At 32.9% G+C, this 23,665-nt stretch overlaps 2 protein-coding genes across 4 annotated transcripts in view; both read left to right on the forward strand.

Moving 5' to 3' along the window:
• The window catches only part of LOC115971001, a 43,127-nt gene extending 37,382 nt beyond the window's left edge, over nucleotides 1-5,745 (forward strand). The window contains exons 29-35 of one of the 2 annotated variants that reach the window (XM_031090666.1): nucleotides 857-944; nucleotides 2,118-2,177; nucleotides 2,244-2,484; nucleotides 3,507-3,658; nucleotides 4,070-4,140; nucleotides 4,760-4,916; nucleotides 5,273-5,745. In XM_031090666.1, coding sequence (XP_030946526.1) covers nucleotides 857-944; nucleotides 2,118-2,177; nucleotides 2,244-2,484; nucleotides 3,507-3,658; nucleotides 4,070-4,140; nucleotides 4,760-4,916; nucleotides 5,273-5,437 — 934 coding nt within the window. In that variant the 3' untranslated portion in view covers nucleotides 5,438-5,745. Of the gene's footprint in view, nucleotides 1-856; nucleotides 945-2,117; nucleotides 2,178-2,243; nucleotides 2,485-3,506; nucleotides 3,659-4,069; nucleotides 4,141-4,759; nucleotides 4,917-5,272 lie in introns of those variants that run through there. The other variant, XR_004087191.1, reaches the window with a different exon arrangement.
• Nucleotides 5,746-16,883: 11,138 nt separating this feature from the next.
• Nucleotides 16,884-21,901, forward strand: LOC115972521 (glutamate dehydrogenase 2-like). 2 transcript variants are annotated; one of them, XM_031092838.1, is made up of 10 exons: nucleotides 16,884-17,098; nucleotides 17,195-17,313; nucleotides 17,401-17,514; nucleotides 19,743-19,964; nucleotides 20,040-20,114; nucleotides 20,207-20,323; nucleotides 20,448-20,698; nucleotides 20,944-21,019; nucleotides 21,098-21,184; nucleotides 21,380-21,901. In XM_031092838.1, the coding sequence occupies exons 2-10, from the start codon at nucleotides 17,206-17,208 to the stop codon at nucleotides 21,563-21,565; spliced, it is 1,236 nt and encodes a 411-aa protein (XP_030948698.1). In that variant the 5' UTR covers nucleotides 16,884-17,098; nucleotides 17,195-17,205; the 3' UTR covers nucleotides 21,566-21,901. The 2 variants fall into 2 exon arrangements, with proteins under 2 accessions (XP_030948698.1, XP_030948697.1); XM_031092837.1 differs by having other exon boundaries at nucleotides 16,884-17,088.
• Nucleotides 21,902-23,665: the final 1,764 nt, after the last annotated feature.

Consider the following 23,665-nt stretch of genomic DNA (forward strand, 5'->3'; position numbering starts at 1 on the left):
TGCTATGAATGCAACCTCAATTCCAAAGTCTTCATTTTTCTTTTTGGGAGGTCTTCTTGTTTTTCAAAATTATATATTTTCCTCTTTCATAACCCCAAGGGTTAGCACAATCGACTGGGCACCATGTCTCATGAAACTGGGGTCACAGGTTCCAATCTCCCCTTCCTCCTCCCTGGGGCCAAAACTTACTTATAAAGAAAAATACTTTTCTTTTTTGTTTTAAGTGCTATAGAATATAATGTCAGTTTATAAAACATGGTGTACCTATGTCGATTGCAATTTTTAAAACACCAGGGTATTCATATATTTTGAAGAACTCTGAGCAAGGCCATCTTTACTGTCAGGCATTAAATACATGGCAAAAACCAAGTGCCTTGTCCATTTTTTGTAGTTCCCAAATTATGATTCTTTTGCATTTTTCAATGTAGACTTTGACTTTGGTGGGTTCTTCAGATAGATTTCTAGGTAGTCACAGCCTATAAGAGAGATTTTGGTATTTGCTTGTCCCAAAAATATAGTTGAATTACCTAATGATGTTATTGGTTATATATACCAGAGTTATATTGGCACACTTTACTTATAGTTATGTTTAAACTGATTGGCTTCTTTAGTTTACTCTTAAAAAAATGGGAAGAGAACTAGTTGTTCTTCTATATCTGATAAATTGACAGAAAAACTGATGTGTAAGCACGTCTAGCAAACAGTGTGAACATGTTTGTAATTGCTAGTAGGAAGAAAAGCATAACTTGAGCCAATAAAAGCATAGCTGATAGGCTCTTTTGATTTCATGCCTCTAGTTATACATATGCTTTGTAGAAAGCTATTGACATAGTAGCTTTGTTTGATCCTATTTCAGCTTACGAGCATCAATGGAAGGATATCTTGACGCCTATGATCCCAAAATCTCCGTCACTCCAGCAGGAATTTTCATCAATCGGGTTGAGGTACGGGATTTCTTTGTTTAAGTTTGCAATTCTATCCTTTTATAAAAGAAGCATAAATAGGAGGTATGGGGAGATTATAAACCCTTTTATGATCCTGTAGGCCAATACTGTTAAAGAAAAAAAAAAAACCCTGTCAACACTGTAGGCAAACATGAAGCAAAAAGAAGTATAGCAAATAGTCTCTATGGTCGTAGTAATAGGAGAACTTAGAACACAGTTGCATGAGTTTGAATTACCATGCAAGCAGTAATGGAATATTCTTTCCTCCTTGTAATTAGTAATGATGGTTCTGGAACTTAAAACTATATCAGGTAAAATATCTGAACCCCTAAGGAAGATATATGCACCAAAATATGTTTTAAAAAATCCAATAAAGAAGGCTTCCATCCTAGATTTTAACTTTTGACATGTTTTTCACTTATATGATTTGTTTCATGAGGACATGGTACCCAATGATACAAATGTACTTTTCTGTTCTATTAATTTAAATATCTAAGGTACTTTAAATTTGAAGGATATTTTACCTTCAAAAAAGCAATAGATCTTTTTTTTGTCATTATTATTTCTTTTAGAACTGTAAAACTGCTGAGAGGGGCAGTTTTATTTTTTTCCTTGAAGTACAAATCTGGGTATATACTTTATTTTCATATTGCTGAACTATATGAATTTTTTTTTTCAGGGGTTTTCTATAATCAGTTCATGTCATACAAATTTATTGTTCTTTCAGAAAATTCAAGTTATAAGTTTAACGTTCAGAAAGAAACATTTGATTAACCTGGTACATGTAGGGACATGGCATCATTTGTACAAACACTTCCATTTCCATGTTAATTTTTCAAGATTGTATGATGATGTCCTCTGATACCTAATTCCTAATTTTCTGAAGCCAGTCAGTAAAAATTGATTGAAATGTGTCAATATTAGGCATCTATCAAACATTGCAAGTGAGTTCAGCATTTTTTTCTCTACATTCTGTCTTGATAAATTCACTAAATGGAATCCATTATTTTTACTAGTGCTGCTTCATGGCTTTTGAGATATTCTCTACATTTTGTAAATAATAATTTCCAGGACCCTACTAAGTGGGACCAGCATTTGATAATATCCCTTTTAATACTTTGTCTCTAAATTCTTTTTTTTTTTTTTTCCCTCTCTTTTGGGTCTGTGTTGAAGGAACTCGAGTTCGAATGCGTCCCAATATCCCTTTTGGAGCAAGTACTCACCTTCCTAAATGTAAGAGCTTGATCACTTTTTACTGCCATCTTTTATGGGGTTTGTATCTCATTTACAGTGTTGCAGGATGTCAGGGAAGATCTTAGATGTTCAATGGCAAGGGATGTGGTGACTATCAAGAATGAGAGCTTAGATCCTCACCGCATGGATCTATCATCTAATGCCAAAGGAGAAAATTTGCTTATCCAGCAGCCTAAAGATACTTGTTTGGATTTTCAAAAGAAGGTTACTCTCTCCAAACATGAGAAGAATGAAACCAGTGTTAGTTCCTTCTTCGGCAACAAAGAAATTTATGAACAACTTGTCGGTATGTATAATTTCATGTAGTTAATTAGAGGGATGAAGAGGACGCAGATAGTTGTACTATTCTATTGTTTGTTAATACTCAATTCATTCAAGCAGAAGCACATCACCTATCCTACTTCGTTATGGACATCACCCTGCATTAGATAATATTACTATACCATTCTAGCTGTCCTGAACTAAACTGCTTAATATATTTTCCTCAATAAGATCTAGATAAAGATCTTAATCATCAAAGGTGGGCCTTGTTATTGCTTAATCTTCATTATCTTCTGGTGTGCTAACTCTTTGCTTCCCTTTGTGGAGAAGAATGAAGAATTCTGGTGAAACCCAGCATGAAATGGGTACGAGTATCCTGCCTAGATATACTCCCACACGAGATACTGTTTCCCATTCCTTGTCATCCACTGTTTGTTCTGTGTTAGTGGAAGCTTTGAGACCAAATTGTTTTTAAAAAAACGCAAAACAATAAAATAACAAGCAACACTTGACAGAAAATTCAACATGGTTCGATAAACTCTATGCCTATATCCACGGGCAACGCCAACAAAAATCCACTATCAATAACTTAAGCTCTCATTAACCTCACAAACATAAACTAACTCAAATCCCCAATACACCCACAGGTTCTCTCACACTAACAAACTCTCTATTTATAGGGACTACCATGTTTCCCTACTTATCATTTTAGGACTATCACTTTTAATAGGATCACTGCACCTCTTTATTATTCTTTTAGCCTACGTGGAATTCCAAAACCAATAATGAAATCTCTAGACTTCTGTCATTGGCTGGACTTGATGAATTTCCACCTCCATTCCTTGAGGTGTCTTCACTGGTACTGGCGCTCTCTTTGAACCCCTTTTGTGGGTAGAGGAGCTTGCCGTGCTTCACCATGTCCTCAACAAGAAATTCAACAAATCTTTTTGGCAGTCTAGAAGTTTTAAGTGTTGCATAGCTGTATTGCTAATGAAAATTGTTATCTTTCTCTTCTAACGAAGTTCACAACTGCACTATGTGAAGCAGAAATGGAAAAGGATGATCAGCTTCTAGATCAGCTGTTGCAGTCTAGAAGTCTGGCTATGGAAAGAGTAAAAGCTAGTCAGCAAACTTTTATCCTGGTAGCATCACTACTTGATCGTATACCTAACCTTGCTGGATTGGCACGAACATGTGAGGTATGTTATGGTGCTCATAATACTAGGTTTTTTTCTCTACCCCCAGCACCCCCTTTTTCTCCTCTCTTGAGTTGTTTTAGAATATTTCCTAACAGTTTAAGCTTTTGGGATAATCGGTAATTTAATATATAATTAAAACAGGTGATAATGAGTTCAAAACTTGCGTTCATTCTCCCTTCCTTTTTCAATGTCAAAAACCCATATCCTGGGCCCCACTTATTAAGGGGGAGTTTGGGCCCACATGTGAGGGGGATTGTTAGAATATTGGTTAAACGATTAAATTCGCTATTTCCTAATAGCTTAAGCTTTTGGGACAGTTGGTAGTTTATCAACTTATACTTCTGCCATTTCATGTTTTGGCAGTATTATTATCTCACTCTTCTTTTTTATGCCAATTGTTGTTCTTTGCAGGTATTTAAGGCATCAGGATTGGCCATTGCAGATGCAAATATATTAAGTGATAAACAGTTCCAACTCATCAGGTTTGATGATAATCCAATACCCTACATTTGAAGCTCTTTATATTCTATACCTACATTGGATCTTAGTTGGATCTGGAATATAATCTCTACATCATGTTTGATAAATGGCAACTCTCTCATAGAGAATCTTTCTCATTTCTTTCCTATAAAACTTATTTGAAATTTAAGGGTTGAGTACCTTTGGAATTTGAATTCATGTCAACTAGCATGGGGTTTATCATAATGAAGTGATTTAAACTTAATAAGGTATAATAAAGCAGCAGGATAGCAGTTTCAGATGTGGGAGAATCACTTAAGATTGAAGATTCATGTGATTTGGTCTGTTCTGTTGAATATTTATGTTTTTTTTAGGGATAGATACCTCTTCTGTTGAATATTTAAGTTATAAATCAGATACTTGCATCACCTCTCAGTAGTCTCAGGTACAAGCTAACTCGCTAGATATAGTCTTATTCTAATCTGCTATATTGTTCAAAAACCCATACAAAATCCACACATTTGGTGTGTTCTCCCCTCTCACATCAAGGTTTCTATATATTATTTCATATTCATAGCTTTTGAAGTAAATATTCTTACAATTTTTTGGCCAGTCATTTAAGCCCATTGTTTTGTTTTCTAGTGTGACAGCAGAGAAGTGGGTTCCTATCATAGAAGTCCCTGTGAATAGTGTGAAAGTTTTCTTGGAGAAAAAGAAACGAGAAGGCTTCTCTATATTGGGGTTAGAGCAAACTGCAAATAGTATACCTCTTGACCAGTATGTCTTTCCCACAAAGACAGTAAGTTGTTCTGCGAACTCAGACCTTCCAGTTCATTTAATATTGAAAAAGTCAGTGGAACTTGATGAAATACATTACGTACATCTCTATTCGTCTTACATTCTTATTGTAATGGTAGTAAAAGTAGGTTCACCTAATCTGTGCTCATAAAAGAGGGTAAAAAAAAAGCTTACTTGGGTTCTGTTGGTCAAGAGGACAAGGGAGTAAACTTTGCAAATTTCTTCTCTTCCCCTTTTCAATTTTCCAGTTTCAATTTTACATTGGTGGAAGTGCTTCCATTTAATTTGTTATAAAATTGAAAATTTCATTCAATTCTCTGTATATTTATTGTTCTGGTCATTTCATCATTTTGTCAGGTCCTTGTCCTTGGGCGTGAAAAGGAGGGTATACCTGTGGATATAATACATATTTTAGATGCTTGCATTGAGATTCCACAATTGGGAGTTGTTAGATCTCTCAATGTTCATGTCAGTGGTGCCATTGCTCTCTGGGAGTATACTCGGCAGCAAAGGTCCCAATAGATCTTCGTTAAACACAATGCTGTCTTTCAATTATAGTTAGGGATTTTCTGGATGTAATGTCTCAGCAGCAAATGATTTTACAAACCACATGCTTCCTTGTCTTTGTATCTGATTCATATATTGATCCATTTGTGAATATTTTTTAATGGCGCTGTTGTCATTGTTGGCCTTTTTGACAATAATATGTGGATTAAACAATGATAGAATGATGGAGATCTAACAATTAGATTCCATTCTTTGGCTTTGTTTAATAAAATTCCTGTTTACTCATCAAAATATATAATGCCAAAACCAATTCAGGTGACTAATTGGTGTCACATTTGTTTTGATATGATGTATTGATGTTGCTTCATGATATTATCAATAACATGGTCCAAATTATTATTGTTGTTGTTGGCCTTTTTGACAAATAATATGTGGATCAAACAATGGTAGAATGATGGAAATGTAACAATTAGATTCCATTCTTTGGCTTTGTTTAATAAAATTCCTGTTTACTCATCAAAATATATAATGCCGAAACCAATTCAAATGACCAATTGGTGTCACATTTGTTTTGATATGATGTTGCTTCATGATACTGTCAATAATATGGTCCAAATTATTGGATAAATTTTATTTTTTAAAGGACAGAATTTTCCTTCAAACCAGTTTGGATTAAAGTTTCTTCTACTCATTACATGGCAATTGGAAAGACTATACTTTTAGTCAAATGACTGACTTAAAAGTCATGTGATTTGTTTAAATGATTTAATGAATCATAAGATTTGATACATGTAAATGGTCTTATAACCATCAAATAAAAAGCCTGTTTAGAAAGACCATCTAATTCTCGGGAAAGGATCAATTTAAACATAATGTTTTGGAGAAGATTCCACCAACATAATATAGAGAACAACTTTGTCCGTGTCCTCAGGTTTTCTGCTACAATATCCATCACAATGTCAGATACCTATGAACGCATGTTTGTTTGTTTTCATCAGCATATGTGAGAGTATAATTGCGATGGTCAGTGAATCCCTTCTCTGCGTTGATTTCTAAAAGTTTATTGCACTTCTGTGGGCACTGAAATTTTTGTACCTAACTTTCTTTAGCATGGAATAGAACAAAATTCATAAGACAAGGAAAAAAAAAAGAAAAAGAAGTGGTTTTATTGTATATTATGGATCACATAATCTATAAACATAATGAAAAATTCGATTCTGACAATTTTTTTTTTTACTTCCATTCTATTAGTTGCATAATACACCCTGTAGATTCGTATTCATATAAATGATGCTTCACCTATTCTTTTGTAATGTTGAAGACAGTTTTGAAATAAATCCCTGCTTCTTTTGCCCCTGAAAGAAAGAATTCATTTGTCAGACCAAAAGATTATGAGATTTACACTACATGAAATTCACTACTTATCTCACCGCTAAATCTTTCATGACATCTTTAAGCGTATTGGTTTTTGATCCACGGTGTTTCTTCTTCTTTCTTTCTTTCCTAGCTTTGGAACTTATCAAAGATCTGAAGAAGTTTGGAAGCAGGATTTTCCAAATGCCAAGGCAAGCTGGTGCTCTATCTTGTTTTCGCTTTCTCTGAAAAGCGACAATCTAACAAATCAAAATTGAAAATAAATACTCAATTACATCCAATGTTAGCATCTTCCTAAACAAGAAAGCTTATAGAAAGTAGAAACAAATAGATATTGAAGGGTATCAAAATGGTTAAGTTGACATTCTTCCTTCTCTGTATGAAATATTACAAAATTCTACATGCAAAATTGGCCTAAGGGCCTTATAATATAATTGGCACCTCCTAGTATTTCTAATTGACATGTTCAAGATTCAAATTCCCCCTTGGTGTCAAATGATTTATAAATAATAAAAAAATAATAATAAAATAAAAACCTTTCCTTTCTGTAATGATGCATCAACCAAATATTTGTAATTAAAGGAAAATGGTAAATGATGCAATCAAGGATTTAAATGCAGCCTGGACCAAAGATTAGGTATTGTAAGCAATAATTATGATGCCAAAAGGCTTGTCCTAGCTATCACAATATATAGTAAATGATTTAGGATTTGTGGTGGGGGTTGAAAACTTTAAATTAGTTTAACTGATAAATTGTAACAGTACGTTGTGTGCACAAATAAAATTGACAAAAGAAAACACACACAAAAAGAAGCTTTGATAAGAACGCTAGGCTAAGTATATAGAATAAATATAAGATACAAGGTTGTACTTGGGTTGAAGGTTGCTGGTTGTGGTTGCTGGATGAAGTTGGCTTTAATGGTAAGGGTGTGATTGTTGCTGATCGAGAAGACTCCCGTAGATGTTTAGAGTACTGAAGCAGCTGGGCTCTCCTATCATAACCTTTACCAGGTCCAGGAGCACCATGGTTGACTTGGGTTACCTCTCTTTTGGTGGTGTGATGAAGATAATGATGATGGTGGTGATGGTGATGATGATGATGATTTGTTGGCACCTTCTTCTTTCTTGGACGCTCCACATACACTGTTACTAACACTGCCTTTTCTTTGCTACATGTTGCCTGAAATTTAATACCATGTCAAACATATGCTATTAGAGAGAGAGACAGAGAGAGATGATTTACCATTTTTGTTGGAATGTTGGAGAGGGTGAGAGAGGGCTTAATGGATTGAACAAGTATATTATATATATGTTTTGAGTGTGTTTGTATATAATGTATGCATATATGGATGTTTTAAAAAAATAAAAAAGGTATATATATATATGTGTGTGTGGATGTATAGTTGCATGTATTATAATGCAGGCAGGATTGCAGGTGCTTGGCTACCCGTATTCCCCAGAAGAGGTTTAGACATATCTATAGGGAGGCTAACAAGTGTGCTGACTGCTTGGCTAGTATAGGCTCTTTGCTTGATAGTGACTTTGCTGTATTTTCTAGTCCGCCGGTGGACTTACTTAGTTTTTTGGAGGCTGATGCCACTGGTCTGTTTGTTCATAGGCTTTGTACTGAATCTCTGTTGGTTGTTTAGTGTTTAATGTTAATTCCTTTTTACCAAAAAAAAAAAAATACAGGCACAGGAAATATTATATCCGGATTGAAATACTAGGCCAAACAGAGAAGGTCAACATGACACCATTGATCCAATCGAAACCAAACACATTACTAAATGTAAAGGAGCTTTCAAATAGGCAATTCCACACTGATGCAATCTACATTCTTTTTATTTTTATTTTTTGGGGTTAGAATCTCTCTAGTCAAGAGCCAAAGAATCAAGGCCACTACGAAACAAAACCTACGAGGCCACTTTGCAATATGCCTTTTCGCTTTACATGGCAATCACGAATTAACAGCCACTGTTATACCCCATTCGAACGACAAATTAATCTATATATTAAAGCATAGAGCTCGTGTGAGAAAATATGAGATTCTGTCGAGTGACAAGTTTCTTAAAACTCTCTCATTTAAGTTTCTACTGCATCAAAATTTGTATTTATGTAAAATTTTTAGTTCATTGAATATGACAATGAAGTAAATACACATTAATTATCTATAGGTGTGTACTAATTATATATAAAAATATAAATAAGTATTTTATATGTTTTATTAAAAAAACATTATATAAGAAAGCAAAAATCTCATGTGGGAAATTATGCAGTTCTACTGTGTGGCACTTTGTAGTAATTTTTTATATAACTTTTCACCTCACATTCTTTACATATTACTATTTTCACTTAATGTTTAATCTATTATTATCATACTTCAATAATATAAACGTGACATAAATTTTCTATGACATTTTCATAAGTCAAGTACACATCAACATGATATTACAAAAAATCAATAACATAAACGTGACATCATAAATTTTCTATGATATTTTCGTAAGTCAACTAAACATCAACATGATATGACAAAAAATTTATACTAACTCCAATGCATTGAAGAAACAAAAATTATGATTAAACAAACAATTAACTTATTAGTTACATCACATCATAACTAATTTCTAATTTATATGACATTTACTCTATAGTCTAAATTCTTCATCTCCTTAATTTTGTATTAGATCAATAATTTAACAAAAACCTCTTCATATTATTGTAACATTATTTCATGTTATTACTTTAAAATATTTTGAATATTCTATATAATCCTTTCACACAGCAACTTACAGCATTATTCACGCATTGCACGGACCCATTGCTAGTTTTATTAAGAACAAAATTTAGCTACAAAATTGGTTGTATTCTAAAACTACAACCTTACTCAATATCTTTTTATTGGAGGTGAATTTTGACAAATCCACCATTGGATTACATTTTTTTCTTATATTCTTCGTACTTGTAAAATTTCTAGAAAATTAAAGATTAATAGTTGTATCATCAATAAATTATTTAAATTGCAAGTTTTTGTAGTTTAAAATTCTGCATAAAATATAATCTTATAGATTATATAGTAAATAATATCTGATTGGCACAAAATTTGATATGTGTATTAAGAACGTAAAGAACAAGCAATCTAATGGTTAGATTTTTGAAACATGTAATAATGTTAATAATATTGAGTAAAGTTGTAACATTAGACTACAACCAATTTTGTAACTAAAATTTGTCATTTTTTTTTTTAATGAGTAGTGTTTATTACACACCACTTCTTCTTCTTTTTTTATGAAATTTTACACACCACTTAACGCATATAATTGTACACATATTATTTTTCTTCTCACACTAAGAAAATACCTTTTTTATAATTTTTTTTTTTTTTGCTCGAAGCTTTCCTGGGAAACAAATCATATTAAAATTATATTTTTCAAAAGAAAATCATTATGGAATAGATGGAGAAAAAAAAATACTTTGAAACAGATCTAAAATCCAAAACTAATTAATGTTAGAATAATTATAAAATTATATTTTTCAAAAGAAACAGATCTAAAAATTAATGTTAGAATAATTATATACTTTGAAACAGATCTAAAATCCAAAACTAATTAATGTTAGAATAATTATAAAATTATACCATTAATATTAGGCTTTATTATATAATTAATTATACAAAATTACCAAAAATTAAGGATAAAATTTTCTCCAAACTAATTAGGAGGAAAGTTCTTCAAACTCACTACATGGCAACTCAAAAGACTATTCATGTGTACTTTTAGTCAAATGATCTACTTAATAGTTATCTAGCTTGTTTAAATTATTCCATAAATCATGTGATATAACATATGTGACTAATCTTCTGACGTATCACAAAATGAGTTGGAAGGATCTTCTAACCCAATTTATAGTAAAACTTTGTCCAAAATATAATATCAATATATGTATAGTTTTTAACTATGAAACTACATGTTTAATTATAATAATTTAGTATTCCTTTGTCTCTCCTTTCAAATACTTTTATTTGATTATTCAGCTACAATAATTTAAAGAAAGAACTTAATTTTTTTTATTTAAATTTGTTCAAATATGGATCAAGCATGTATGAATTTTTAAAAGAACTAAAATTTTAATGGAGTTTTGTCTAGATTATCAAATTACGATTTTGGAAATGGACTGAAATAAAGACTATATAGCTTCTGAAGAATTAATTGAACATTCTAACTATGATTTAGACCCATCCATTGCGTTATACATTGGCACAAAAACTAGTTCCTTATGGGGCGTATTACTTGCTTATCATGGTTTTGGGGCATACCATGGGCCTAGTCATGGGGATATAATGTGACCCATTGGCAAAAAAGAATAAGATTTTTGAAGAATATAAAATTGGACTGCATATGATGTTTTCTTTCAAGCCCAATGAAAATACGAGAAAACATATTCGAGAATCGAGACAAGACGGGAGTTGAGCGCAAGCAAAATTTATCCCATTCCTATCACCTTTTTAGAGAGAGAGAGGAAAAAAAAAAAACAACCTTGCTAGAACAGAATAGATCATGTGGGATGAGAAATTTTTGTCATCCTAAATTCTTTAATCAAATTTGAACCTTTAAAAGTTTTGGTATCACAAAATCTTATCAATGCCTTTTGTATACAAGGCTTAACTAACAATGAACTTTTTGAAAGTTTGTACTTTTTATCTCTCAAGTTTGAATCGTTATGCCCAAGAGTTTTTAGTTCAATTAATACTTCTTGATATCATCAAATTCTCCTTCACCTCTATTATAATTATCAAATTAAGTGAGTTTCAATTGCTTTAAGGACAAAGTTTAGTTATAAAATTAGTTACAGCCTTAGGCTACAAACTTATTTAATATCTTTTTATTGGAGGTGAATTTTGGCAAATTCAACATTGGATTACATCTTTTTCTTATATCCTCAATGTTTGCAAAATTTTAAGAAAATTAAAGATTAATAGTTATGTCATAAATAATTTTTTTAAATTACTAATTTTTGTAATTTAAAATTATGCACAAAATATAAACTTATAGATCATATAGCAAATAATATCTGATTGACACAAAATTTAATATTTGTATTAAAACGTAAAGAACATGTAATTCAACGGTAAGATTTTCAAAATATGTTATAATATTTATTTTATTGAGTGAGTTTGTAGCCTTAAGCTAAACTTTGTCCTTAACTTAATTGGTAAAGTTTTTTGTCGTAGAATAAAAATTCAATGATAATAAAGAACAATTATTATGAACTGAAAGTATAAGTTAAAATTTATTTTCTTTAAAAATAAATAAATAAAGTTACACCAAATTCTCTATGGAGTGCCATCTCACTACATATAGTATGAAACTTGCATAGTGGAGTAGGATTAATTAATGTTAATTGGCATTTGATTTGGATTCTTTACCTTAATTAGTCTTAGGTACAGCTGCTGAACATCTTTTTATATTAGTATCTGATAATGTCACTGAGTTCCATGCGGAATAGCTGCAACGGAAAATTCAATGGTAATAAATAAATGCCTTATTTTTCAAAGCACTTCTTCTATCGGATACAATTTTTTCAAACTAATGCACAATTTTTTTTTTTTTTAATAAACCAATTTAGCAAGTTGACAAAAAGTTTTGTCCCTAATAAGCTTTCTCTGTGCAAATACATTCCTGAATCTTGATTTTCTTTTGGCCTTTGGGCGGTAGATAATCGAGTTTGGACTTATATAGTGTTTGTTTTATTTGTTTAAACACCAAAAAGTACTTAGAAATTAGTACGAAATTTGATTTGCATATAGAAAATATAAAGGAGTCAATTATCTTTTGAATTCTGTTTAGTGCTCGTGTGTATACTGAATTGATATGTGGCTGTTTTAGGACTTGTATGCATCTTCTCCGATGCACAAGAACATCAAAAGTAAGCCACACCCAATATAAAAATATATAAATAAATAGTGAACCTTTTTTTTTTTTTTTTGAGAAACAAATAAACATGAACTAAGCAAAGCAAAGCGAAGGTTTTATAAAATTAATTCAATAAAAAAAAAAATAGGTAGTATAAAATACTGAGTATAACTAAAACTCAATTATTATTATTATTGAAGAGTAAATAATTTTTTTTTAAAACAAGAGTACATAATTTAAATTGGAAGTTTTTTTTTTTTTTCAACAAGTGGGAAGGGAAATTAAATTCAAACTCTCTTTAATACTCTATCCATCCCAAATTGTTTGGCCTATATTCCTGTAAGGACACAATTCCTTTGCGGCCCAATAATGATGTTGGGCTCGCATATGAAAGATCCCTCACAATATGATTTGTAGAGAATGGGCTTGAAAAGCTAGCCGTTGGTCACGGAGCGATGCCCGGTCTTGGTTTTAGAGGAATTCGTGTAGAAAAAGGATTTGGGCTTGAACATTTAAGCCCTCCGGCGTCGCATCCTATGGGATGGGTCTCCTCGGACTTGATCCGAGGACCATTAAGGTCTTACCCCGGTTACCCGACGATGGGTTTTTTTTCTGTGATCTCAGGTGTTGTTGGGGTGTTCTCACCCATGTAATCTCTCTTTTTTGGAGGTGGGATCGGAGTCCCCTACCAGATTCACTTACTTCTTCTTTTATACCAGCCTGCGTTCGCTATCCTTCGTCCACGTGTAGGGTCAACCTTTACAGGACTGACATTTGTCCCATCAGTCCAATCCCAGAATTGTTGGGGATGGTTGATAAAGCTGAAGAATACGGCTCTGTCAGGTGCAGAGTCTTATCTAGGAAGGGTAGTAAGGATAACTTCCCCCAAGATATTTTAGATCTCCTTACAAATTTGTTCCTATATCTCTTTTTTACCCCTCTTCTCGATGGAGCTTTGGGTCTGCCGAGGACTAGACTGTCCTCGGTTGCGTCTCCGGGCCATTTTTGCCTTATATTTTTGAACTCGGGCCATCATCTTTTTCGGCTTGGGCCTTTGGACTCCCCATGAGCAAGTGGGCCTGGCCCATAGATTACTGGACCCCACAATTCCATTTTGGGATATCTCAAAATAAAATTTTCTTTCTAAAATTAACATATAAAATTCCTAATATGTCCCTTACTTTATTTAAAAATTTAATGAGGATAGTTTTGAAAATTTGTATCTTTTTATACCAAAAAAACAAAAAAACAATGCATTGAATGATGCTTCTTTAAAAAATTCAAATTTTGAAATAGGTCTAACAAATTGGGAAGGAAAAAATAGATTCAATAGAATAATTAGACCATACCACATAAATATAAAGCTTTTTTTTTTTTTTTTTTTTTGAGAAAAGGGTATGATTATGAACTTTATATCATTAATCAATAATCGGTATATCTCTACACCAAAAGCTTTATATTTTCTTTCTCAAAAAAAAAAAAAAAAGCCCTTCCGCACCCCCCCCCCCCCAAAAAAAAAAAAAAAAATCCAACTCATAATAGACTAACATAATTTTTCACTATTTTTTTTTAAATTGTTATTAGATTACGAGACCATCATTCTAATATTTCTAACATAGATGAGACATTATTTCCTTTTTTTTTTTTTTTAAGAAGGGTGTTATTAGACCCCTTGTTTTTTCTTTTTGTTTTTTGGTACATATAACTCAACTAAAGCATTAGGGTCATCAAACAAAGTAATTTTTTTTTATGGATAGAGTTTAGTTACAAATTAATTTAGTTGTTATAGTCTTAAGTTACAACTAACAATAGAAAAATGATACGTGTTCTCATCACGTGCAATGCACAAAACTCTCTTAAAATAATTTGTGTACGATTATTTGAGCATTCTTTAGCAAAGAACACATATGACATATCCTTTTTTTTTTTTTTTTTTTTTTTTTTGAGAATTATATGACATATCTTCGGTTACAGACAAGTTTTGTAGCCAATTTTTATTTTTCTTTTACAGCTATAAACTCTTGAGCAAAATCACGAGGATTTCGGCCTTTCTATTGAAATCTAGCTTTTCAAGGAGGATGGAGGCCTTTACAACATCTCAAGATGAAAAAGGTAAATCATTTTTTTCCTGCCCAAATGTTTGTCCGTAGAGAAGGAATTGTGTCTGGCACAGGTACATTGATTTAATTATCAATTAGAATCAGACTACGCAATTAAAAAAAAAAAGAACAAAAAGAAACTTATCATATCTTTTAACGATGTCTTGTGCAAAAGTTAGAACTCATCAAATCAATAAGAATCTTTCTTTGTTATCAAAAAAAAATCTTATTTATTTATTTATTATTTATGGATAAAGAATCTTTCTTTGTTCGCTGAATCAATCAGAATCTGGCTATTTCTATATGAAGTACCCTTTTGCGTTGAGTAGTAACATACCGACCATAATTATAGCTATAAACTCTTTGTTATAATAGGATTAAAGAATTAAAGTATTAGGCTTTTTCCCCTCCCATAAATTGAGAAAACAAAAACCCACTTCTTTCATTCACAAATATTATTATTATTGGGTTAAAAATTAAAAATAACCATAAAGTTATTGGTTATACAATTTATTTTATTTATTCTAGAATAAATAAAATAATTGTATAACCAATAACTTTTTTTGTTTATTCTATGCCCTGGACCTGGAGTTCACAATGCCATATAAAGACCAAAACATGAGCTAGGAAACAATTGTCAAGAAAACAATTAGCACCTTCTCAAAAAAAAAAAAAAAAAAAAAAAACAACAACAACAACAACAATTAGCAAAACTATGTTAAGTTTGACAATAAATTCTAACTCAAACATATCAAATAAAAATAATGTTAAGAGCTTTGTGGATCAAATGTTTAATTAATTTTTTGGCACTTCATAGTGTATTCATTGGAGACGTTTGAATTATTAAAAAAGTTGTGTAAATATGTGTGTAATACATGCCTTCAAGTATTGTATTATAGGTCTTATTAATGGGTGCTCTTCGGCAGGGATAGAGGGTGGGGCCAAGGCCTTGACTTTTCTATAAATTCCCTCCCCTTTTATCTTTATGTCAAAAATTCAAAAATTTGATTAAATTTTAGGTAATGATTTTTTAAAAAGTATAAATACTCTTTAATTTATTTTTGTCTCATTTTTTTTTTTTTTAGGGTGTGGTTTACCTCCAGTACTTTTTTAATTAGAATCTCTTTTTCTTTTAATGAGAGACTGCCACGTCACTCACTAACTAAATAAAAAGTGGAGATTAAAACGCATTATCACTTGCTATTGTATATTTAAAATAAAAGGACATGTCTAGTTTAAAAAATACTGGAGGTAAGTTAAACCCTTCCTTTTAACATTGATCTTTTGTCCTATAGTATAAGTCATTAATTTTAAGAGCATTTAAAGTAAAATTTTATAAAAAAATATATAAGTAAATCTCTTTAACCAATTTTTTTTTCCAAAAATAAAGGGTCCGTTTGGATTGAGCTTATTGTTGCTGAAACTGAAAACTGAAAACACTGTAGCAAAATAATTTTTAAATGTGTAAATAGTGTCGTGGGACCCATGAATAGTGTATAAACAGTGCATAAACAGTGCATGAATAGTATTTTTTGTCCCCTGCACAGTGCTTTTACTGTTCACGTGCAGAGGAAAAAAAAAAAAAAAAAAAAAAAGGTAGGAAAACGTAGAGCTGAAACGCAAGTTTCAGCTCTACCCAAACGGGCACAAAGTCATAAACATTTATATTTATATAATTAAGGATACTAGAATTTAATGATAGATTTAACTTGGCCCCTTCCAGAAAAATTTATGACTTTGCCCTTAGAGAAGTTTCGTGGCACTTTTATTAATAAACAATTTTAGAAAAATTTTGGCACAATTTTCATGGAAATTATAAAAAATATTATTTTTTTTTCTTTTTTTATAAAAAAATTTTAAAAATATTTTCTAAACCAATTCTTGTAGGACATCCGTTTATGGTTTATACATCCGTTATCTTTTGCCCTGTATTATTCAAATATTCGTGATACATGCACCACGTATTTGTAGTTTGAACAACAACGTGAGGGCTTGATGTTATGGATAAATTTCCCAAAACATCCCCCAATCCACGGGAGTTATATGAGTCATTTCAAATTGAATATCTTCTTCCACAAATGGAAATTGAGTCAGATGAGACTGATTAGTGTCGGCGTCAATGTTCCAACCTCCAAAGTCCACTTTGTCATTTTGCATGCATTAAGCACTGCCAGAATTTTTTATTTGAAAAATCAATTCTATATAAGCTATTCTCCATTAATATCTGTGCCTACATATCAAAAAAAAAAAAATCTGGCCTCAGATTCACCTACCCATATCAGTAACACCCAGTTTTGTTTTCTTTACATTTGGTTTTTGGGATTTAGATGCCATTTCAGTTTCTGGGTCCTCACTGTTTCATTGGGTTTACTACTTTGCTTTGTTAGGTGAGGCAGCCATGAACGCCCTTGCAGCCACCAACCGCAACTTTCGCCATGCAGCTCGCATTCTTGGCCTGGATCCCAAGCTTGAAAAGAGCCTTCTCATACCCTTCAGAGAAATCAAAGTAACAATCAACTATTTCTACACTGTTACTGTTAGTGTTTGACTGTGTGTGTGCTTTGTTATTGTTTGAAGTGTTTGATCTTTGCAGGTTGAATGTACGATTCCAAAGGATGATGGGACTCTGGCTTCCTATGTTGGATTTAGAGTGCAACATGACAATGCTCGTGGCCCAATGAAAGGCGGAATCCGTTACCATCCTGAGGTTATCTTCATTTTTTGTGTTCTTTTTCATTATTGAGATGATTATGCATGTTGAAGCTATTTTGATTTGGGATTTTGGGTTTTGGGTTTCGGTCAAGTTCAATTCTTTTATCTGTTTAAGATAAATGTACGGCTGCAGGTTGTTGTTTGGACCATTTGCTTTGTGATGTGGAATCTTTATTTTTGGGGTAATATTATGTGGAATCTGGATTCTTACTGTTTGAGTTTATGCATGGTCAAACAAAAATGGATTATGAAACTCAGATTTGTGGTCTTTTGAAACACATCAGGTTAAAAATAACAGGGTTTAAATTTAGTTTCAGTTAGATCAACCTTAATGACTAGAATTTTGATGATCATATCTGAATTTAGTTTCAACTTTTCTAACTTAATCAAGTAATTAACCTTGATTTACACAGTTATTATACCAATCGCTTGCTTGATTGAAATATTTCAGTAATTTATCTCCATATTCTGTCCCAGACTTGATGTAATGAAGAGGATTTTTTTTTTTATCTGTCATGATTGACAAACATAAAACTGGAAAATTGAAGTTCATAACTTCTTAATGTAACAATTTAATGTGAACAAAAGACTTACTGGTAACTTAAAAAGTAAATTAGGATCTCCAAAGCTAATGGTTTGTTTGTGCAGATGATTCAAATCACATTGTAGCACCTGATTGTTTGATTACATTAGACAGTATTCATATGCTGTGGCACTGGCTTGTTCACTGAGGACGAAGAAGATTTCATTCTTATATGCACTTCTATAATGATATTAATAGTGTTTACATGATATGGTAGCTAAATTTTATTGTAAATTTGTGCGTGCTTGTAAGTTTGGTAAATCAAGTGTTATTTTGCTGTTTCGTGGTTTTATTATGTACAACTGTAGTTTTTTTCTTTGTTTTTCCTATTCTAGTAATTGTCTGTATCAATGCAGATTAGATTGAGCAATAACCCAAACTAAAAGCGTATTAAAAATTTCTGAGTTTTCATTTGAGGACATGACTTATAAATATTTTATATTAGTGGTCAAGTATATCCTGAATTTATGGATATGAACAGGATAGCATTTGTGGGTTCCAGTAAGGAGGACCAGAGAAGCAATCTGGGTGACATTGAAAGTGTTACAAGAAGTCATGAGGTTGTTGAGAAATAAATGTTACACAAGGTGGATAAAAACAACATATGATCAACTATATTATGAACAAATCATATTACCCTAGAAGCCTAGATACTATACATTCTGATATGGTTGATTTCTGGAAAAAAAAATTTTGATTGGTATAGAGTGGGTTGGGGGAGGTGGGGTTCAAAGCTTTCTAATAATTTTAGGGCTATATGAAAATGTACCTTGTAAATTTTTTCCTTCATATGCTTTTTCCATTATTATTTGTTTGTCTTCAATTCGTTTGAATGATCTTGCGATTTATTATAAACTTAGATTAATGCTTATAAAAGATTATAAAACTAGAGCATTCATTTATAGTTGTTTGGTTCTATTTTAGGTTGGTCATGGCAATAAGTTATATCTGTAGAAAAATCTTGGTATTAACCTGTAATCTCTGTTTTGTAGTTGTGAAGTGTAGACAGGGAGCCCAAATTTAAGTTTTAGTGTGCAACATTTCCTTGTTCCATTTCATTGTTTTTCAGCGCTAAAAATGATATATATAAGCTGTCTAAAATCTTGATGTATGAGAGACAGCATCAATTGTCTCTTCTTTGCTTACCAAATGAAACCATGAAGAATAGAATTGATACACCTGAAATTTCAGAGGAAGATGCAGGACAAATGGTTATCAATAACTGGCATGGGGCCATCAAGGAAGGGATCAAAGGGATTTCCAAACATTCCCTCAACTGTTTGAACAAGCTGCCTGATGCTTATAAATTACAAATAAATATGTCAGATGTTGTTTTTCATCTAAATTATTACATGTTTCAGATTTCATATATTATTCTCTGTTTTTGTTAAGAGGAAATAAAAAATAATAATCTTAATAAGCACGTAGAGTCCTCTAATTTATTGTACAACCAACTATGAAACTGATGCTTAGTATAACTAAGACCCATCATGGTTTCCTTTAGAAAACTCTTCATTATGGCTTGAATTTAAGATTATTGCCTGGGACTATACTTATAGGTTGGCATAAAATAGCTCCCTTATCTTGCAAGTTTTTATAAGCTCTACTGAGTACTGAACTTTCAAATTCTCCTGTGTAAGGTTGACCCAGATGAAGTGAATGCTCTGGCTCAACTAATGACATGGAAGACAGCTGTAGCAGACATTCCATATGGTGGAGCAAAGGGTGGGATTGGATGTGACCCGAGGGACTTGAGTGTTAGTGAATTAGAACGTTTGACTCGTGTGTTCACTCAGAAGATCCATGATCTTATTGGAATTCACAGGGATGTTCCTGCCCCTGACATGGGAACTAATGCACAGGTATCTTGTTTCCAGTCCCGTGACTAAATGAGTTTTGATTATCATAAAATGCTTACTAATTTTCAAATTGTACAGACAATGGCATGGATTCTTGATGAGTACTCAAAGTTTCATGGGCATTCGCCCGCAGTTGTGACAGGAAAACCTATTGTAAGTAAAAGAGAATTATAAAAAATGTGGCCAATTTAAATTGACATACGGAATTGATTTTTTTTTTTTTTGGGTCCTTTTTACCATTTAAGGATCTTGGAGGTTCACTAGGAAGGGAGGCTGCAACAGGACTTGGAGTGGTTTTTGCAACAGAGGCTTTACTCACTGAAAATGGGAAATCAATCTCTGATATGAAGTTTGCTCTACAGGTAGCATGAATGTCACAAGTAAACCTGCCTTTTTGGGGGCTAGGCAGATTACATGAATGACCATTCTGTTTTAGTCCATTTAATGTAGTTTTTTGTAATTTTTTTTACTGAAAACTACTTGCAGGGTTTTGGAAATGTGGGCTCATGGGCAGCAAAGTTTATTCATGAGAGAGGAGGCAAGGTAGTTGCTGTTAGTGACATCACAGGTGCACTTAAAAACCCAAATGGAATCGATATCCCAGCTCTGCTGAAATACAAAGATGACAATGGAACTTTAAAGGATTTTAAGGGAGGAGATTCTATGGACCCAAATGACTTGCTTGTATGCGAATGTGATGTCCTAATCCCGTGTGCCTTAGGTGGAGTTCTCAACAAGTATGTAATCTGCTTTTTTATTACAATCAGGCTGCTGATCAACATTAATTCTATCTCTTGTATCATACAACCTAGGAGGAATTGTTTGTCAAATTTTCAGAGAAATTGCAATTTTAGATAACTACCTTAGGACATGAAGAATCAAACATTTTATGACTTTCCATTTCTGTATTTCGACCATCCTGATTATTTCAAACAAATACAATCTAAGTCATTTACGGTTTACTTGTATCTCTCATTTCAAGGGAAAATGCTGCTGATGTTAAGGCAAAATTCATAATAGAAGGTGCAAATCATCCCACTGACCCTGAGGCAGATGAGGTAACAATGTAGATGTGTTTTTACCAATTTGGTAAGGGAAAATATTTACTTATATCACAAAATATATCTTCTCTGCAGATCTTATCTAGGAAAGGAGTTCTTATCCTCCCTGACATATATGCAAATTCTGGCGGTGTGACTGTGAGCTACTTTGAGTGGGTACAGGTGAATTTAACAGCCAGAAAACCCGCCTCCCTCTGCATAATTATTTTTCTTCTTGGTGCTGTCCTCCATATAATGATAAAATATTTTTTGTTATTTAAGTCTTAATCCTATACGGATTTATGATATTTTGGTATGTACTCATATTAAGCTGATTTTTTACTGGTGCTTAAATATCTCTATCTTGCTTGGCTGCAGAATATTCAAGGATTCATGTGGGATGAAGAGAAGGTGAACTTTGAGCTTAGCAGGTACATGAGAAGGGCTTTCCATGAAATCAAGGCAATGTGTAAAATTCATGACTGCAACCTGAGAATGGGGGCATTCACTTTGGGGGTGAACCGGGTTGCACGTGCTACCCTCTTGAGGGGCTGGGAAGCCTGAGGCAAGCTCTTATTTTCCTTACTTTGTCCATCAGATGCATCCAGAGGTTATCATCCAAGAAGTGAAAACAGAAGTTACAAGCCTTGCTATTTTTTCTTCTTTTCTTTTCTTTTTTCCTGTTTTCTTTGAATCTCACTGTTTCAGTAATGGAATTTGGCTATGAAATGAGTGTCGTTTTTGAGGAGTGGTATTTCTAGGTGGGGCACATGAGGAAAAAATTGAAGATGAATTAATAGCTGTTTAAAGAAATGAAGAATTAACTTGAAGATTGTTTCTTTGCCTACAATATTGTGTGCTTCCTGCGACTCATTCATAAATATCAACATCAATTTGATACTTGTCATACTTGTCTAGTGTCATTTAGGGGACAATTGGGTAGCTCAATGCTTTGACTCAGGAAGGGAGCAAATCACTTCACATTAATTGTAATGGGAGGTTGTTGGAGCACAATAAATGTGGAGAAGACTGTTATTTTATACGAGCGACGCTTCTTCCTAGATGAGGGATCTAATGGTGTGGTGAGACCGGCATAACGATCCCCTTAATCTTGCCTTATCGAAATGATGGCGAAATGATGGTGACTTTCCGTTATAAGCAACTTTGGCTAGGCTTGCTCTTTGCGCTAGTGTTGCATGGCTTGACCCTCTACAGGTGTAATGCCAGGTTTTGGATATAAATTTGTGTGTTGATTGTCTGCTTCAGGCGACTGAACGATAGATGTAATTGATGCAACTGCCTAAGGCCTTCACTTGTAAAAAAAAAAAAATATATATATATATAATATTTATTTATATATTTTAATTACAAAAAATTATTTTAAGTATTTTTATATCAATAAAATGCATTAAAAATGTCCCGTTGTATCCTAAAATGCAGAACATTGCACAATGACAATGTAGACAGCTTGATAGGACAAGACTGCACAGTCTTGTCCACAGGCCACGGCAAATCAAGCTAAGCCCATAGTTCACACTCCTCAGTCCTGACTTCATAGCTGGCTCCCACACACCACATGGCCACACACTAATTAATAAGTTATCACGTATTTTTTTTTTTAATACAAACTCTTACTTTATCAATTATTATAAATTATCACACCAATTAATAATTTGATGTATATTATATCAACTCATTTGTATTATAGCGATTATATCAACTCATTTGTATTATAGCTATGGGGTGCAAAAATTGAAATAAGGTAATAGTGCCACGTGTCATACCCATAACCGAGAAAGCCATTATCGTGCTAAGGAGTCCATGCACTTGGATGGTAAAACCAGAAGGGGGCCACATTGGAGAGGAAGAGTTTCAGAGAGTGGGTTAGCCTTGACGTGATTGGAGAGATGAAGCTGCCATCACATTTATTGCACCTCACCAAACCCTCTGACCGCATTTATGTGGAGAAGACTCCTGAACAGTACTGTCTTGATTGCCGCAACTTACAAAAGACTGGGAAATGTGTCTGATGGGACAAGCATTCGAGTAGTGGCCTGCATAATCAACAAATAGAGGGCCAGGATCAACCAAAAGAGGATATATAATGTGAGGGATCCTCTAGGGATGAGGGATCGGGAAATCTATAGAGAAAACACTGTAGCGACAAGAACTGAAATTGTAAATATACTTAAGGACCACTCTCCTCAGATTTTGCCGAGGAAGGTTTTCTTTGCATAGAGTTTGATTTTCTTTACTTTCTTACTATCTTTAATCCACTATGCGTGTTGTTCGATCCATTGAAACCTAGTCTTTAAGCCCACTCTCTACAAATTCATTGTGTTGAGCTCTTTGGATCTGAATTCTTCTACCTTTTGGGCTCAAGATCCAAACCCAGCCCCTACAATAGCAATATTAATTTATTGAACCATGTAACAAATTAATTTTTATTTATGTAGGTTTAGACTTTAAAGTTTAAAAAATGATCTACTTAAAATTTTCACCTAAGACCCCCAAAATTGTTGAGCCGGCCCTGGCCTGCTTCTAGATGGATATGTTGTGTTCAGGTTTTGTCAATTTTAAGAATCACGCACCTAACAATAAGACCGCAAGAATAACGGTTGAACACTGAGTTTCAAATGGCATCAGGGAGGCATGGCAAGAAAC

This window comes from Quercus lobata, chromosome 12 (assembly GCF_001633185.2).
Source record: "Quercus lobata isolate SW786 chromosome 12, ValleyOak3.0 Primary Assembly, whole genome shotgun sequence".
Classification (NCBI taxonomy): domain Eukaryota; kingdom Viridiplantae; phylum Streptophyta; class Magnoliopsida; order Fagales; family Fagaceae; genus Quercus; species Quercus lobata.